The 16,458-nt window shown below is 43.0% G+C and overlaps 1 protein-coding gene across 2 annotated transcripts in view; it reads left to right on the top strand.

Annotated features, from left to right (window-relative positions):
* The window catches only part of LOC122921613 (metastasis-associated protein MTA1-like), a 73,674-nt gene extending 58,643 nt beyond the window's left edge, over positions 1-15,031 (top strand). The window contains exons 7-17 of one of the 2 annotated variants that reach the window (XM_044271729.1): positions 239-341; positions 1,368-1,467; positions 2,726-2,914; positions 4,000-4,074; positions 6,516-6,574; positions 7,387-7,499; positions 9,364-9,515; positions 9,961-10,150; positions 12,811-12,900; positions 14,004-14,150; positions 14,431-15,031. In XM_044271729.1, coding sequence (XP_044127664.1) covers positions 239-341; positions 1,368-1,467; positions 2,726-2,914; positions 4,000-4,074; positions 6,516-6,574; positions 7,387-7,499; positions 9,364-9,515; positions 9,961-10,150; positions 12,811-12,900; positions 14,004-14,150; positions 14,431-14,576 — 1,364 coding nt within the window. In that variant the 3' untranslated portion in view covers positions 14,577-15,031. Of the gene's footprint in view, positions 1-238; positions 342-1,367; positions 1,468-2,725; positions 2,915-3,999; positions 4,075-6,515; positions 6,575-7,386; positions 7,500-9,363; positions 9,516-9,960; positions 10,151-12,810; positions 12,901-14,003; positions 14,160-14,430 lie in introns of both variants that reach the window. The other variant, XM_044271728.1, reaches the window with a different exon arrangement.
* The last annotated feature ends 1,427 nt before the right edge of the window (positions 15,032-16,458 follow it).

The raw sequence follows: 16,458 nt of genomic DNA, 5'->3' as shown, positions 1-16,458 counted from the left end.
CATCTTTTATGGCCCCATCAAAGTGAATGGGTCTGCATTCAACCCGAAGAGAAAAAATGTGGATCAGCCTACTGGCGGCTCTCACGAAAACTGTACATTAGCCGGCAATAGTTATTGTGACTATATGGATACAGATATAACATTGTCAGATACGATGACGGCGATCATCCTGGTGGACAACGATAACCAACATTACAGGAATGTTTTCATATATAATACTTATTTTTTTCCGTCACAGGCGTAGAAGATGGTAGAGACCAAGCTTTCCTTGAGACAAAAGTTTGGGAGGCAAGCAACCCCCTTACAGATAAACAGATAGACCAGTTTTTAGTAGTAGCACGGTAAGAAGGCAATGAAATATATATATATTTACACAATTTGTCCTGTGATATACTTCTATTAATCTCTATTAATTTGGTCGTGATAGTGACATATTTGATAGGTGGAGTGTCCTAGTCCTAGATTGATGGGTACCATGAGGAGAATGAAGCACTCGCACTGAGCGCTCTCTCCTTGCTGCAGGAGATGGACTGGAGACTGTCTCCTAGACTCTGAGTGCTTCTTTCTTCTCGTTCTAGTGATCACAGAGTCTCCGCACTCGGATCGCCCCGATCAGTTCCTTTTGAAATATATCACTATGAAATAAGAATTTTTTTATTATTATTTTTTAAAGCACAGGGATGCTTTTAAGGGTTTGTTCAACCTGTAGGGACTTTTTCTGCCAGACCCATGGTGGGAATCGTAGTTGCATGATCCTTGCTGCTGGGTTCTGGCTCAGTCGCTCCACCTCAGGCCACACAAGCTGAAATCAAAGGATGTTAGACAAGACGCCGTGCGGGGTATGCCTGCAGCAACCCTCTTGGGGTACAGTGCCATTTCTTCCCTCGCCCCCAGCTGTTTGCTGTGTTCACGATTTTTCTGACTAATACATTCCTCAATAATCAAGTGATTCCCATTATTTTTATATGGTTATGTAATAACGTAATAGTACGTCATGGCGGCATGTGACTTGCCGCCATGTTAAGTAATACATATTTTATGAGGTATCACTTTCTGTTTTAAAAGCAGAGAAATTGAATTTTAGAAAATTGACACATTTTTCAAAATTTATGGTAAATTTGGGATTTTTTCATAAATGAAAGGTGAAATACATTGACTCAAATTTATGACTAGCATGAAGTACAATGTGTCACGAGAAAACAATCTCAGAATGGCCTGGATAGGTAAAAGCGTTCCAAAGTTATTACACCATAAAGTGACACGTCAGATTTGCCAAAAAATGGCCTGGAGAGGAGGGCACACACTGGCCCGGGGTAGAAGGGGTTAATTTCATGTCAGTTATTTTTATGTATTTTTTTTTGTTCCAGATCCGTAGGTACTTTTGCCCGTGCGTTAGACTGCAGTAGCTCTGTGCGGCAACCAAGTCTACACATGAGTGCAGCTGCGGCATCTAGAGACATCACGTTGGTAAGGAAGAATGGTTGATGACAACTTTATAATTAAAAACTAAATAAATAAAAGATGCCTCTGAACTGGACCGTATGAGGCCGATTTACCAAGATTGAAGGGGTTGTGTCACTTCAGCAGATGGTATTTATCATGTAGAGAAAGGTAATACTGGGCACTTACTAATGTATTGTGATTGTCCATATTGTCTCCTTTGCTGGCTGGGTTAATTTTTCTAGCACATTATATTCTGCTAATTTCCATGGTTACGACCACCCTGCAATCCATCCGTGGTGGTCGTGCATGCACACTATAAGAAAAGGCGCTGGCTTCTCTGGTAGCCGGGATTGTGGGAAGGCACACATGCGCAGCATATTCCATCCTGGCCACTTTGTATCTGCACTGCAGTAGTGGTCTTAACCCCTGGATACGAGTGGTTATAATGTGATGGAAAAATGAATCCAGCCAGCAAAGGAAGCAACATGGACAATCACAATACATTAGTAAGTGGCTTGTATTAACCTTCTCTACATGAAGAAAGAAAATACTCAGTCAGGTTGCCTATCTATAGTGCTGCAGGTCCCAAAGTAAGTGGGTTTATTTCACAACAATCCGTAAATAAGTCTCAGTGTAGGACCGCGCTGCTCCCAATTTGCAGAGGATCTCCCTCACTGGATTAAGTCAGCGACCACTTTTTCAAATAGGCGAACATCGATGGTCCACGGGAAACTCACAGTTCACGGGTCAGTTTTTCTGTGGATGCCAAGAGTGGCACCACTGACCCGTGAACTGTGAGTTTCCCGTGGACCATCGATGTTCGCCTATTTGAAAAAGTGGTCGCTGACTTAATCCAGTGAGGGAGATCCTCTGCAAATTGGGAGCAGCGCGGTCTTACATTGAACCTTCTCTACATGAGATGCCATTTACTAAAGTGACTTTAATGTCACTTTTATGGTGTAAAAATAGGGGGTAACTATAAGATCAGTGGAGGTCCTACTGCTGGGACCCCAGCGATCATGAGAATGAGGACCCCCTGCTGCTTCCCTAAAATGACCGGAGCGGCCTGTTGCACATGCGTGCATCCTCTTTTAGTTTCTATGGGAGTTCCAGAGATGCTGAGTACAGTGTTCTGATCTCGTGATCAGTGGGGGGATACCAGCGGTAGGATCCCAACAATCTGATAGTTATCCCCTATCCTGTGGATTACTGATGGTTCTGCGGCTCAGGAAATGCTCTCGTACAGAAGGATGGTCTCTAACTACATTTTCTCTGATTCTAGTTCCACGCTATGGACACATTACACAAAAACTATTACGATATATCTAAAGCCATTTCTGCCCTGGTACCACAAGGAGGTCCTGTGCTCTGCAGAGATGAAATGGAGGAGTGGTCCGCTTCAGAGGCAAATCTGTTTGAAGAGGCTTTGGAGAAGTATGGCAAGGATTTTACAGACATTCAGCAGGACTTTGTAAGTAAAGCGTTTTATGTGGAAATTACCTGCAGATTATGGCCGGGCATCACCTCTGCTGTTTACTCAGTGTAGCTCTACCTACAGAGGGATTTATAGAGTAAACTGCAAGACGTTTCTGGGACTCGGCAGTCCATTATTGTGCCAGGTTTTATGATCTACCCAGGCGCTGCAAATCATTGACCCCAGACAGCACTAAGAATAATGATGGAACCCTAATGCATGCACCTCAGATCGGCTAAGCATGCATGTTTATTTCAATACATATATGGGGTAGACCGCTACCAGATACCTGTCGGAAACATTGTGTGGTTTTGATTTTTGTTCCGTTATGGCATTTACCGCACAGGGATTTTTTAAAAATATTTTAAGACTTCAGACATTTTTAAACGGGGCAATACCTGATTTATTTGATTAATATATTTTTATATGTTAAATTGGAAAATGGGGGTGATTTAAACTTTGAATATTTTAATTTTTTTCCCCATTATTTTATTTATATTTATTTTTTTTAAAACTTTTTTAGTAATAACTTTTAACCCCCTTAGGGGGATAGAACCTGTGGTATTTTGGTCCTATTCACCCTAATAAAGATCTATTTGGGTTATTGGCATCCTGACACTCTCCTTGCTGAGCTGTGCCTCGTGCACAGCGCAGCAGGGAGGTTACCATGACGGGCCTGGGAAGCTTCAGAAGCATGCTACCATGGTAACTGATCAGAGCCCTGCATTTTCACTTAGGGGCTCTGATTAGAAGGCAGAGGGAGTGCATCCTGCTGCCTTACCTCACAGATCGCAGCATCTGAGGGGCTTAATGACAGGGTTCAGCATGATCACCATTCTCCAATGTTGCAGCCTGGTGTAGTATACAGCCGACCCCCGCCATGTATTGAGCGGGCTCACAACGCCATGACGTCACAGTGGTTGAAGGGGTTAATGCAGTTTCCTGACTTTCAAACAGGAAATGCTGTGTGAATGAGGCCTTACCCCGTACCCCAGCTCGGTGCTATAGGCTTGTGTGACGTGTCATTGAGTAATAACCTCCATCTTGTGCTGTTTCATTTATATTTCTTTTCTTTCCTTTAGTTACCATGGAAATCGCTGACCAGCATAATAGAATATTACTATATGTGGAAAACAACGGACAGATACGTGCAACAGGTATTATCATGTGTAACACTGTAGTAGTAGTAGTAACTGCTTGCTGTCAGTGAAAATCATTCTTCACGAATCAACCCCCTGCCATGTATACCCGATTTTGGAGGGGAAGGAAAACATTTTTTTTCTCTTTTTTTCCTTTTATTTTATTTTCTGTTCTGGTCAACGTCTGTACCTGGTCTAATGGGCAATTTAGTGATCACAATGAAAACCAGGAACTATTGCAATTTGTCTGTGGGTGAGATATGATCTCTCTCGTTGAGTGGGTTGTAGCTTTCTATTTGTGAGCTCTTATTACGGGATATATTGCTGGGAAATGACTAGTTCATACTGTAGGAGGCCTATTAGAAGAAACATTCAAAAAGCCCTGTATTATCCTCTATATGGGAGAGACAAGATTACGAGAACCTGTCAGCTTTCCTGACGTGTCTGTCTTACTAATTGTGTCATTGCTCTGTTATTCCTCCTGAGGATCTTATGCTGTGTAACCGGTGCTCGCAGTGTAGGCACACACCATTTTTTCCATACATATATTTTGTGGAGGAGGAACAGAAGACCAGCACCACACCTTCTCTAGACCTGCAGGGGCTCAGGCTGGATTATATATTCGGTGCAGGGATAGATGCTTTTGCCTATCCCTATGCCAACTATGTGTTAGCGTAACTTTAGGGTGCAAAACACCACATCTTAGGCGGTCACTTTCTTGCAAAGCATTTCCTCTTTTTAGTTAAAGGGGTTGTCCACTTTTCTGGTTACTGTGGATCAATGTGTTTGTAGGATGAGTATATGGCACTTACTAATATAGCCTTTGTTGAAATGATGTGCCATTTTCTGTATTTCAGAAAATATGCCCCCGTGTTTGCCAGGTTTGTTCTGCTCTCCACACAGAGGTCCTGTCCATTAGATGGCCACTGATGGGGGGTCATGTGACCAGGCAGATCACCTCCATGTCATGTCTCCTCCATTCAAACACATTGCACCTGCCATCTGCAGTTGTGCTGTTGGGTTTAGTGCAGGTGCACTGCAGTGTTTGCCTCGTCACATGACCCTCCATCAGCAGCCGTTTTATGGACAGGAACTCCATGTGGGCAGCACAAAAGATTTGGCAAACAAGTGGGCATGCCTTATGAAATATAGAAAATGGCGCAGAATTTCAACCAAGGCTGTATTAGTACTTGCCATACAATCATCTCACCATTGGCCACCCTCTAAGCACAGATTCTTGGGCAACATTTATGATGTCACCGAAGTGCACTCACATTAGTAAAAGAAAAGATGCTCCAGAATGATGTCATAGGAAGTACGAGTATTTAGTAAGAAATGTCAGGTGGATGACAGGACCTCATTACTTATGATTTGAATCTCTCACATTTTTGAGACACTGCCACTTATAGAGACAAGGTGTAGGTCATGAAAAATAAAACCAAGGGAGACATTTCTCTTGGGGTCCATTCACACGTCTGTAGTGTATAGTAGATCCGCAATACACCCGGCCAGAACCCCCTAAAGAACTGCCTATTCTTGTCAGCGCTTGTGGACAAGAATAGAACATGTTCTATTTTTTTTGAGAGTCGCGAACTGGAAGATCGGGGCCGCGCTCCGGAAATGCAGATACGGAGAGCACATAGTGTGCTGTCCGCATCTCTTCCAGGCCCATAGAAAATGAATGGGTCCGCAACGTTGCGGAACGGATCTGGACCCATTCTACGGACGTGTGGACCCTTAGTCTTTGTTTAGTCTGCTTCACCAGTTTTGTGGCATAAAAATGTTGTAAGTGATTCCCTTGTGTCACATTTGGCACATATTACTGCAGCAGTAGGTAACATTTTTAGAATGTTGTGAGCCTTGCCACTTTCAGAAGTGGAGTGAAAAGCAGGTCAGGATTACAGATGAGAGCACCTTTAAGTCTCATTTATGTTGTGCAACATCTTGAAAAGTCGCAACCTGTTGGTAAGTGTACACCATGTTTCACTTGCACCAAATATATTTACTGTGCGCTATTTCATAAATTTGACGCAACCTCATAGAGCAAAAACCGATACCAAAACCATTGCACATGATAAATTCAGCCCCAAAAGGTGAAGATGAGAGAGGACTGTGCCCTTTACAGTTTATACTTCAAAGGGGACGGGGGACAGTGTCAGGTTGAAGTGCCAATGCCACTGGACGTCAATCCATGTGGTGTGTGGTAAGACACTTAATAAGACGACGTAACGTTGATTACTTAGACCGAGTGCTGTCACCAGTATCAGATCAGTAACGGCCACTACACAGTGTATGGAGTAGCGCTGGAGCTTGGCAAAATGGCTGGCCAGTGGGGGTGACGATATGTTGGTGACCTGTCCTAAGGAGTAAGTCCTAGATACATCCTTTTAATAGAAGCCTTGTTTTTGGTGTATTGCTTGATCTTTAGAAATGATTCTATTTTTTTTCTTTTCTTTCAGAAACGGTTGAAAGCAGCTGAAGCCGAAAGCAAACTAAAACAAGTATATATACCCAACTAGTAAGTATTTCATACTGGTCGTTATTCTGTTGCATACATTATATAATTGGGCAAAATGTACGAGGAAGCAAAAAAAGTGAATGTAAAGAATTATCTCAAACTCTCAAATTTATTGCAAATTGTTTTGCTGGAAAAAAACAACAACCTGCTATGGAATCTGCATTTGTGATTTGTGGTGCAGGTTTCCTAGTGGGTTTTGATTTGTATTCGGTCTTTCTGAAAAATCCACACCTCTGCCCGAAATGAGCATTGAATTCTGCAGCTCGTTGCAGCTTTTGATGCAGAGAGTGTCTGCACAGAAGCTTTTTCTTTAGTGGTGTGTGGTTCTAGCTCCAAGCACCGACTTATTGGGTTGCTGCAAGGCTGTCATGGCCATAGAGACCCAGAAACGGCCACATATAGATTTGGGAAGCAGCCTAATCTTTTATTCAGTTACTGACTAAAAGTTGAGAGGGATCGGCACTTTGCAGCTAAATTAGAGTAGAGTAATGCCCTGCACTAGATTTACTAAAGCAGCAGCTAATTGGCATCTAGGCTTAACTTAGCCCTTATGGAACAGCCTAGGCCTCCCACCCTCTGGTTAGGGTAGCGGTAGAGGCTGCTAATTAGCCTCTGGATGGAATTGCTTCCCTCCCTCACGTCCAGGGTAGTGGTGTAACCAGTTTCCACCATCCATTTTCAAGATAGTGCGTGTTTTTTTTTTTTTGTATACAAATGCCGGCATTGATAGGCCCTTTATTTGCTTTGTTCTTCAGTGTGGAAGCCTTCTAGGATTTTGTCTTATGCCTCCACCATTTATTTCTACTTTCTAGTAACAAACCGAACCCAAACCAGATAAGTGCAAATAGTATCAAACCTGCCGTGGTCAATGGAACTGTGGTACAAACCCCGAACATGAGTGGACGAGCCTGTGAGAGCTGCTACAGTAAGTGCGAGGGGGGGCTTTTATTTATTTTTTTGCTGGGTCTCCTCCGTCCATGTGTTGACCACTGCTGAACCTCCTAGTGGTAATGAGATCAAGAAGTCTGCAGATACCTGTATTACACATGTAAATTTTTTGGTTTATAGAATTGCTTGTTAGCGATCATCTTGTGATGTAATACTGCCACTGATTGCCCGATGAACGAGCAAACAATCATCTAGCAATCCAAATCTTTTGAGAGGTTAAAAAATTATCGTTTGCAGGCGGCAGATCGTTGTGTCTAATGGCGATCTGCCGCCGGCAAACCACTGTACAGCATGGGGATGAGCAATGGCATAGTGATCCCTCCTCTCCCTGCTGCAGAGGAGATCGCTGCATGTAATAGCAGCAGTCTGTGCCGCTAGTGAGCAGGTGATTGCCGGGAGGGAACGCCCCCACCCCCCTCTCCTGACAATTGTCTGCCACATCGGGCTGTGTAATACAGCCTTCAGTGTTCACAAGTTGAAATTGGTTACCGAGTTGTATAAAACTAGATGTTCCCTAGAGACACGTGAGAAGTTTTCACTGGTAAGAGTCCCAGCTCAGAGACCCCTTACCACACATGCAAGAACTGTTCTAAAGTGCTATTTCGAGGAGAAGTTTGGTCAGTAGGTCATGACGGAGCTGCAGCTGCTGTGCACTCTTACCAGCTCATTAGATGCTTTGTTTTAGTAAATGGTAACATTGCAATAACTGCGGGTATGCTTTAAAGGGGTTCCCCCATCATAGACATTGATGAAGTATTTACAAAATATTAGATAAATATCTGATAGGTGCAGGTCCCATCTCGGGGATCCTCACCTGTTACCCTCAACCCCCGCACCACAGCCACTGAATGGCTAGGGGGTCGCGCATGTGCGTCCCTCTGCCCTTAAAAACAGCTAAGAATGTGTACTTGGCTGTTTTTGGAAGAGAGAGCCTTACATGCATCCAACCATACCTCTCCATTCACCACAGCCATAAACTGGGAGAGGGGAACACCCATTCTGGAGATAACCGACTCGCACCCATCAGATGTTTATGGCGTATCCTGTGGATATGCCGTAAATGTCTGGGATGGGAAACCCCTTAAGTTAGTGGTCTGTGGGAAGTAGTCTACTAGACCAGAAGCTTATTTGCCCTTCATGGGTATATCTTGGTGACTATCATAGTTGGCTCTGTAGGGAAGTACCAGTCCTATTACTTTCCATTCGGTCTTCTTTTAAATCTAGCAGTTTGGCATAGAAAGACAATATACCAATGAGCAATAAAACATCAAATCAGAATGTGGCTGTACAACACAAATAGAACGCAAGTGTCAAAAATGAATAGCTCCTAGATGGGACAAACCCAGACACTCGGCATATACACAGATATAATACAAAAATGTATCATTATTGAAATCGATAAAACAAATAAATAGATGCATAAATTGGCAAAGACAACACAACCACATGGAGAGTGCACACAATACGTCGGGAACATCAAGTTATAGCATTACAAGTAATGGAGAAGGTGGGATGGAAAAACAAGTCTAAATAAATACAAAATCAAACCATGTGGCTCCCCACCTAGATAAAACCATCATCACATATACACAATACAGACCCAGCTAGTGGCTACCTCCTAGAGACCCCGACACGTGTTTCGCGACTAGCTTCCTCAGGGGGAGTAGGTACTAGGAGCTATAAAACGCCAATACAAAATTGTGTACAGTTTTTAGTATGAGACTATTTCATGCTGTGTATGCTTTGAGCAGTCATTGATATTTCATAGACATCTCAAGATTTGACACTAACTTTCCAAATGTTGTAATTCTACAAAAAAAAGTAATTTACTTTCTACATAGCAACGCAATCTTACCAGTGGTATTCCTGGGGTCCTCCAAATATGCAGTGTCGTCTATGTGCATTGTGCTGGGCATACTGGAAAAAGTATGGTGGATTGAAGATGCCAACCAGATTGGATGGGGAGAGGCCAGGTCCAAATCGTAACAACATGGTATGTTTCCAGGAACGTGAAACTGATTAAATGCAGTGAAACCTTTTGAGACGATCATCAAGATCCTAGGAAAAAGAAAATTGTGTTTTTAGATTAGGAGGTCTTAGTTTCTTTTAAAGAAGAGGGCCAGCATTCTAAGAATGGACGCCTACATTTTGCCAATTATTTCTTAAGTATGGTAGGCGACATATATACAATGGAGTAAGATTGTAGAATCAGACTACATGTGGTTTGTTTGTAGTCTGTTACCAAGGAAACCACCTGAAGCAAAACATGTTTGTTTATACTAAAATAAAGCATTACATATTACTTACACAGCCCTTTAACCAAATATACATTAGGGTCAGCTGTTCTAAACTTGGGTGCAGATAGGGTTACATGTACTTTATTTTTATTTTTTTACATTACCCTATTGAAAAAAGCGTATGTTTTCCTTACATGGAAGAGTCCACATAGCTTGTCTATGAGAGCCGGTGGAAGCCCAAAATTTGCCATGAAAACGCGTCAAGCATTTTATCTGCACACTACAAAGTTGACCAGGATTGCGAGGCGACTATGTCGGGATATTTTCCGTCCACGTTATGCTGCAAGACATCCTTACATGCCTATCAACAGTGCTGCAATCAAAGCCGAGTGTAGGTATTCCGGTTATCGCTGGTATGTTTGCACAGTATGTTTGTTTTATGTATTTGTTCTCTGATGATTAATTCCATCTAAGCGTTATTAGTATTAAGATGTCTCTCCTCAGACATTAGGGGGACATCGCTAGCCTCAGGCTATCTTTAGAATGGAGCCCGCACTGTGCCCTGCTATTTCCATTAGCACCATAGAAGTGAATGGAGCAATGGCTGTGCTTGAGCGGTGCACTTCTCATTCATTTCAGTGGAACTGCTGAAAATAGCCCAGCGTGGTGCGCTCTCCTTCATTTTACGGGCTCCATTCTAAAGATAGGCGCAGCTCTTAGCTGTTTTTGGCGTTCCCGTAGGAATGAATGGAGGGCGCATGCGCAGTGCACCCTACTTCACTTGGTGTGCTTCGGGTGGGACCCGCACCTATCGGTTGTTTTTGGGCATATCCTAGAGACAACCCCTTTAAGCTGCTGTAGGTATTTTTTGGGGGGAGGGTGGTTTATTACTATAGTGGTATCTGTATTTTACATAGAATGGTTGCACATATTGCCAGGCTGAAATCACCAGTTTGGTTCTCAGAGAGGTAGTCATTATATACATTATTTCAGCTGCATAAAATATCTGTGGGTGTTTGGTGTATACTTCATCCATGCTCCCTGATTTGACACCATGGCAAGCAGCTTGTTAGGCCTCTTTCACACGGGCGTCATGTTTTTGGGCCGGATAAGATGCGGGTGCATCGCGGGAATTTTCCGCGCGAGTGCAAAACCTTTTTAATGCGTTTTGTACGTGCGTGAGAAAAATTGGCATGTTTGGTACCCGAACTTCTTCACTGAATTTCGGGTTTGGGTTAGGTGTTGTGTAGATTGTATTATTTTCCCTTATAACATGGTTTATAAGGGAAAATAATAGCATAGTTAATACAGAATGCATAGTATAATAGGGCTCACTTAACTCACCTTTAATCCACTTGTTCGCGCAGCCGGCATCTCTTCTGGTAAAGGACCTTTGACATCACTGCGTTCATCACATGGTCCATCATTATGGTGATGGATCGTGTGACGGACCATGTGATGAGCGCAGTGATGTCACCACAGGTCCTTTTCCTACTGCACAGCAAAGAAGAAGACAGAAGAGAAGCGGGGCTGCAGGATTGTAGTTTTTTTCTACTCCTGTTTGTTTAAGGGAAAATAATAATGATCGGGTCCCCATCCTGATAGTCTCCTAGCAACCGTGCGTGAAAATCGCACCGCATCCGCACTTGCTTGCAGATGCTTGCGATTTTCACGCAGCCCCATTCACTTCTATGGGGCCTGTGTTGCGTGAAAAACTCACAAAGTAGAGCATGCTGCGATTTTCACCCAACGCACAAGTGATGTGTTAAAATCACTGCTCGTGTGCACAGCCCCATAGAAATGAATGGGTCCGGATTCAGTGCGGGTGCAATGCGTTCACCTCATGCATTGCACCCGCGTGGAAATCTCGCCCGTGTGAAAGAGGCCTTGCATTAACCACTTCAGGACACAAACAGTTTTGAAAACTTTCATCCTCGCCTTTCAAGGACCATAACAAAAATTTTTTTTTCTTTGTTTTTTGTGGGATGAGTTGTGCTTAAATTTTGTGAGGTGAAAATAGAAAACCTTCAATCCTGCAATTGTTGTGTGGGTTGTATTTTTGATATTTAGGGCTCATTCACACGACCGTTGGTGTCCCGTTCCCATATTGCGAACCACATTTGCGGATCCGCAATACACGGGCACCGTTCCGTTGTCATTCCGCATCACTACTGCGGACCCATTCATTTCAATGGGTCCGCAAATCCGTAGATGCGTAACGTAAGCACTACGGAGTGCTTTCTGGGGTTCCATTCCGTGCCTCCGCACCGCAAAAAGATAGAGCATCAAGTGAATGGGTCTGCGATCCCTATGCACCTGTCCCACGGAAGGTGCCCTTGCATTGCGGACCGCAAATTGCGGTCCACAGCACAGGCACTGGCTTCACACGCTCGTGTGAACGAGCCTTTACTTTGCTGGAAAAATGACATGACAACCTTGTCCTCCAACACCAAATTTATATTATGTTTTACTATAAAAAAAATAAAATGAAAAAACTTTTTCTAAAATTAAAATTGTCGCTGTATTTTGACACCCATAACTTTTTTTATTCTTCATATTGACTTTTTATTTCAAGAATGGTAGCACAGCGAGCTACGTCTTAGACCCCTACACAAGGGGAAGCATTGTTCTATAGCAATCAAGGGAGCCGTTACTTGGGTTTTGCTTTGAGCCTTAGGAAGGATTCGAGGCTACCACAGCAATACATTCCTATGGAGTGGCAGGGCTCCACAGGAACATTAACAACTCCCATAGGCTGCAATTGTTATTCACTGCGGTCTATGGGAGAAGCAGCCATAGGATCTCATGTTCAGCTCCCCTAAGGGGCTTAAAAAAAAACCTGGAAAAAAAAGTATAAAAATTCAAATCGCACCCCTTCCGCTACTTTAAAAAATAAACATAAAAAAAAGTATAGAGTGAGCACAACCTGAGAGCTTTCTACATACACTTCTTGTGCACCTGGAGCATACAGTTATATGGTATGAAGTGCTGTATTTCTGGCTTGTCTTCACGTGTCTTGTAATTGGTATATCTTTTATTGACTTGTTTCAGGTACAACAAGGCTTCCAGAAGCTTCTAAATCTCCACTGATGCTAAAACAGATTGTCCGAAAACCTCTAGAACAAGTCGTGAGATACATAGGTACTTTCTATCATTTTGTATCACTTGCATGTATTTTTCTAAGGGTACTTTCACACTTGCGTTGCTGGATTCCGGCAGGCAGTTCCGTCGCCGGAACTGCCTGCCGGATCCGGAAATCTGTATGCAAACGGATATCATTTGTAGACTGATACGGATGCTGATCCGTCTCACAAATGCATTGCAATACCGGATCCGTCTCTCCGGTGTCACACGGAAAAACGGATCCGGTATTTATTTATTTTTTACATTTTTAAAGGTCTGCTCATGCGCAGACCAGAAGACCGGATCCGTCATTGCGGCAATTTTAAAGCTGGATCTGGCACTAATACAATGGAAAAAAAAAATCCGGGTCCAGCATTCCGGCAAGTGTTCAGGATTTTTAGCCGGAGAGAAAAATGCGTCCAAATACTGTAAAAGGATTCAACTGAAGACATCCTGATCCATCCTGAACGGATTGCTCTCCATTCAGAATGCATTAGGATAAAACTGATCAGTTTTTTTCCAGTATTGAGCCCCTAGGACGGAAACTCCAATACCGGAAAAGTTTTGACATAGAAATGCTGCATTTGTACAGGTATTTTTTTTTTTTAACCAAATAGAAATGCTGCATTTGTACAGGTTTTTTTTTTTTTTTTTTTTTTTAACGTACTTAGTTTCCTCTTGGCCAGCATGTCACATCTGGCCCTGGCGTTTTTTGCTCCGAAGGAAAACTCTTAGGCTGTTTTCACATCTCTGCTTTTACATTTCCGTTCTTCTGCTCTGTCATCCGAGCAGAAGAATGAAAAAAAACAAAGTGCCACTTGACTGAGGCGAACGGAGCCTACGGACCCCATTGACTATAATGGAATCTGTTAGCTTTCTGTTCAGGATGCATGCAGGACTTTTGTCTCGGCTCCAAAAAGCTTCTCCGGAGTCAGTGGGGTCCGCAGATTCCGTTCCCTTCTGGCTAAGTGTCGAATCTCGCACTTCCGTTAGTTTCGTTCTTCTGCCTACATGTAAAAGCAGCCTTACACACAAACGCACACACATCTTTAGGGAAAACAAACATAGTGTAAAACCACCCTAAAATACATTGAGCTAATTGAAATCCTCTAATTTACCAGAGGCGCATCCCTGCACTCCCAAGCCAGAGTCCATCAAGAATATTTCCACAAGCATCAACAACGCCCTGACTCCATCGAAATCTTCTCCCGTCATCAACAACGGATCTCCAACAATCCTGGGCAAGCGCAGCTACGAGCAGCATAATGGTATGGACGGTATGTGTCTCGTATTTGTCTTCTTCCTGTCTGTTAGCTTCTCTGTAACCTGAGCTTTGATCACAATAGTTTCCGCATCCAAAAATTGGACGGTGGACCGCACTGGACTAACTGTCTAATTTCTCTTTTGATTCGGATGCACAGTGCCAAATTCTAATTGCTAACATTTAAGTAGCCAAATCTCAATTTTCTCATTTCGGTGCGCACAGTTTTTTTTTGTTTTGTTTTGTTGCTCCATGTCACGGGTTTGTAACTTCAAACTGTGTTGCAGACTATTTTAAGGACAGATCAGCAAGAAAAGATGTCCGCCTAAGCCCAATGGATGGAAAGAGAGCGCTGTCCTACCTTGCATGTAGAAAGGAGAAAATAATGAAGGAGATTAAACAGGACGGGGAGAGAAAATGGAGCACCTTTTAATATGGACTGAAGCTGTGAGGAGTTCTTGAATCAACATTTTTATTTCCCATAGGTGTTAACTTTTCTCTCCCCTCACAATGCGTTATTCCCTCCATATACACATCCATGATCTGGAACTGACTATCACTGCAGCCTGGAGTTATACAGAGGCAACAGAGTCTTCATGTGTCAATCATGTCCATTTCATCATCCAGTGTCCTTGAGACCAGACTTTACCAAAAAAATCATAATATTCAGGATTTCTCTCACATGTCCAAGAGAAACCCAAGACTTTTTTAATCTTTTTTTTTTTTTTTGTGGAGCTTTTCGTTACCACAGCTCAAAAGATATGCAAAGTACCGTACTCCTGGAATCATCACCCTGGTAGTTTATGTGCCATATTGAGGCTTATTTTATTTTATATATAGACGTGTATATATATTTTTTGTTATTACAGTGTTCGTTTTACACATTGATTCATCCTGTTTCCATCTTCACTGTTTCCATCTTCACTTTATTTGCACACATTTTATAGGACATTGTTGTTTACAGCTAATTTTAGGGCATCGACCAGTCAGATTTCCAATAACTGGATACCAGGCCCTTCACCCAGCCACATTAATCTGTACTTTTCTCAGCTTGCTTACCCTGGATTTTTAGCTTTGCTACAGCTGATATGTCTCCTCAGTTTTATTCATAGGTTATCCTTCTGTCTTAATAGAAAATCTATATTTCCCACAAAAATGTAATAGTTTTAAAATGACTATTTCAAAAGGGACTTCCATGAATTGCTTTCATGATAAATCAGTCAGACAGGCCATAAAAGAGTACCCCAAGGTTTTAGTATTAATGACCTATCCTCTGGATAGGCTTTCAATATCTGGTAGAAGTGAAAGGGCGCAGCGCTGCAATAACCAGCTCTGTCCACTGCGCAACAGACGGCGCTGTCTAGTTCCTACATCGGGAAAAGGCGATCGTGTGTGATGTTAGACTCCCGCAATCAGTTATTGATGGCCTGCGGCTCTCCAGCTGTTGTAAAACTACAACTCCCAGTATGCCTAGTCTGTCTACAGCTATAAGCCTACAGCAGGGCATGATGGGATTTGTAGTTTTACAACAGCTGGAAAGCCGCAGTTTGCCCATCACTGAATTAAAACCTTGGAAGACCCCCTTGAGAGCCATATTAGTGAATGTCTAGAAACTGGGAGATCACACAGACGTGGAAGACCCCCAACATTTTTACAGAAGGCACGGAATTCTCTAAAACCAGAAACATAAGGTGTACTCGCCTGCTCAGTCCCTGGCTAATCCTGTTCCGGTTAGGGTACTTTCAAACTTGCTGCAGAGTGATCCGGCAAAACGTATGCCAACTGATGGCATTTGTAAGACTTATCAGGATCCTGATCCGTCTTACAAATGCATTGAAATGCCGGATCCATCTTTCCGGTGTCATCTGGAAAAAACTGATCCGGCATTTATTTTTTTTCCACCTTTTTTTTGGTCTGAATGCCGGATCCGGCATTAATACATTCCTATGGGGAAAAAAATGCCGGATCCGGCATTCAGACAAGTGTTCCGGATTTTGGGCCGGAGATAAAACCGTAGCATGCTGCGGTATTATCTCCCTTCTGATCAGTCAAAAAGACTGAACTGAAGACATCCTGATGCATCCTGAACGGATTTCTCTCCATTCAGAATGCATTAGGATAAAACTGATCAGTTCTTTTCCGGTATAGAGCCCCTAGGACGGAACTCAGTGCCGGAAAAGAAGAACGCTAGTGTGAAAGTACCGTAAATCCATTCGCTGGCCTCAGCGGTCCCTCGAGGTAGTTGGGTGCATGAACGCTGTAGCATCTATGCTGCAGTGGTATGCCCGATTACCTGGAGTAGTCAATGACCTCAT

This window comes from Bufo gargarizans, chromosome 11 (assembly GCF_014858855.1).
Source record: "Bufo gargarizans isolate SCDJY-AF-19 chromosome 11, ASM1485885v1, whole genome shotgun sequence".
Taxonomy (NCBI): domain Eukaryota; kingdom Metazoa; phylum Chordata; class Amphibia; order Anura; family Bufonidae; genus Bufo; species Bufo gargarizans.
Note: the sequence above shows the minus strand (reverse complement) of the source record. Positions and strands in the feature narration are given on the sequence as shown.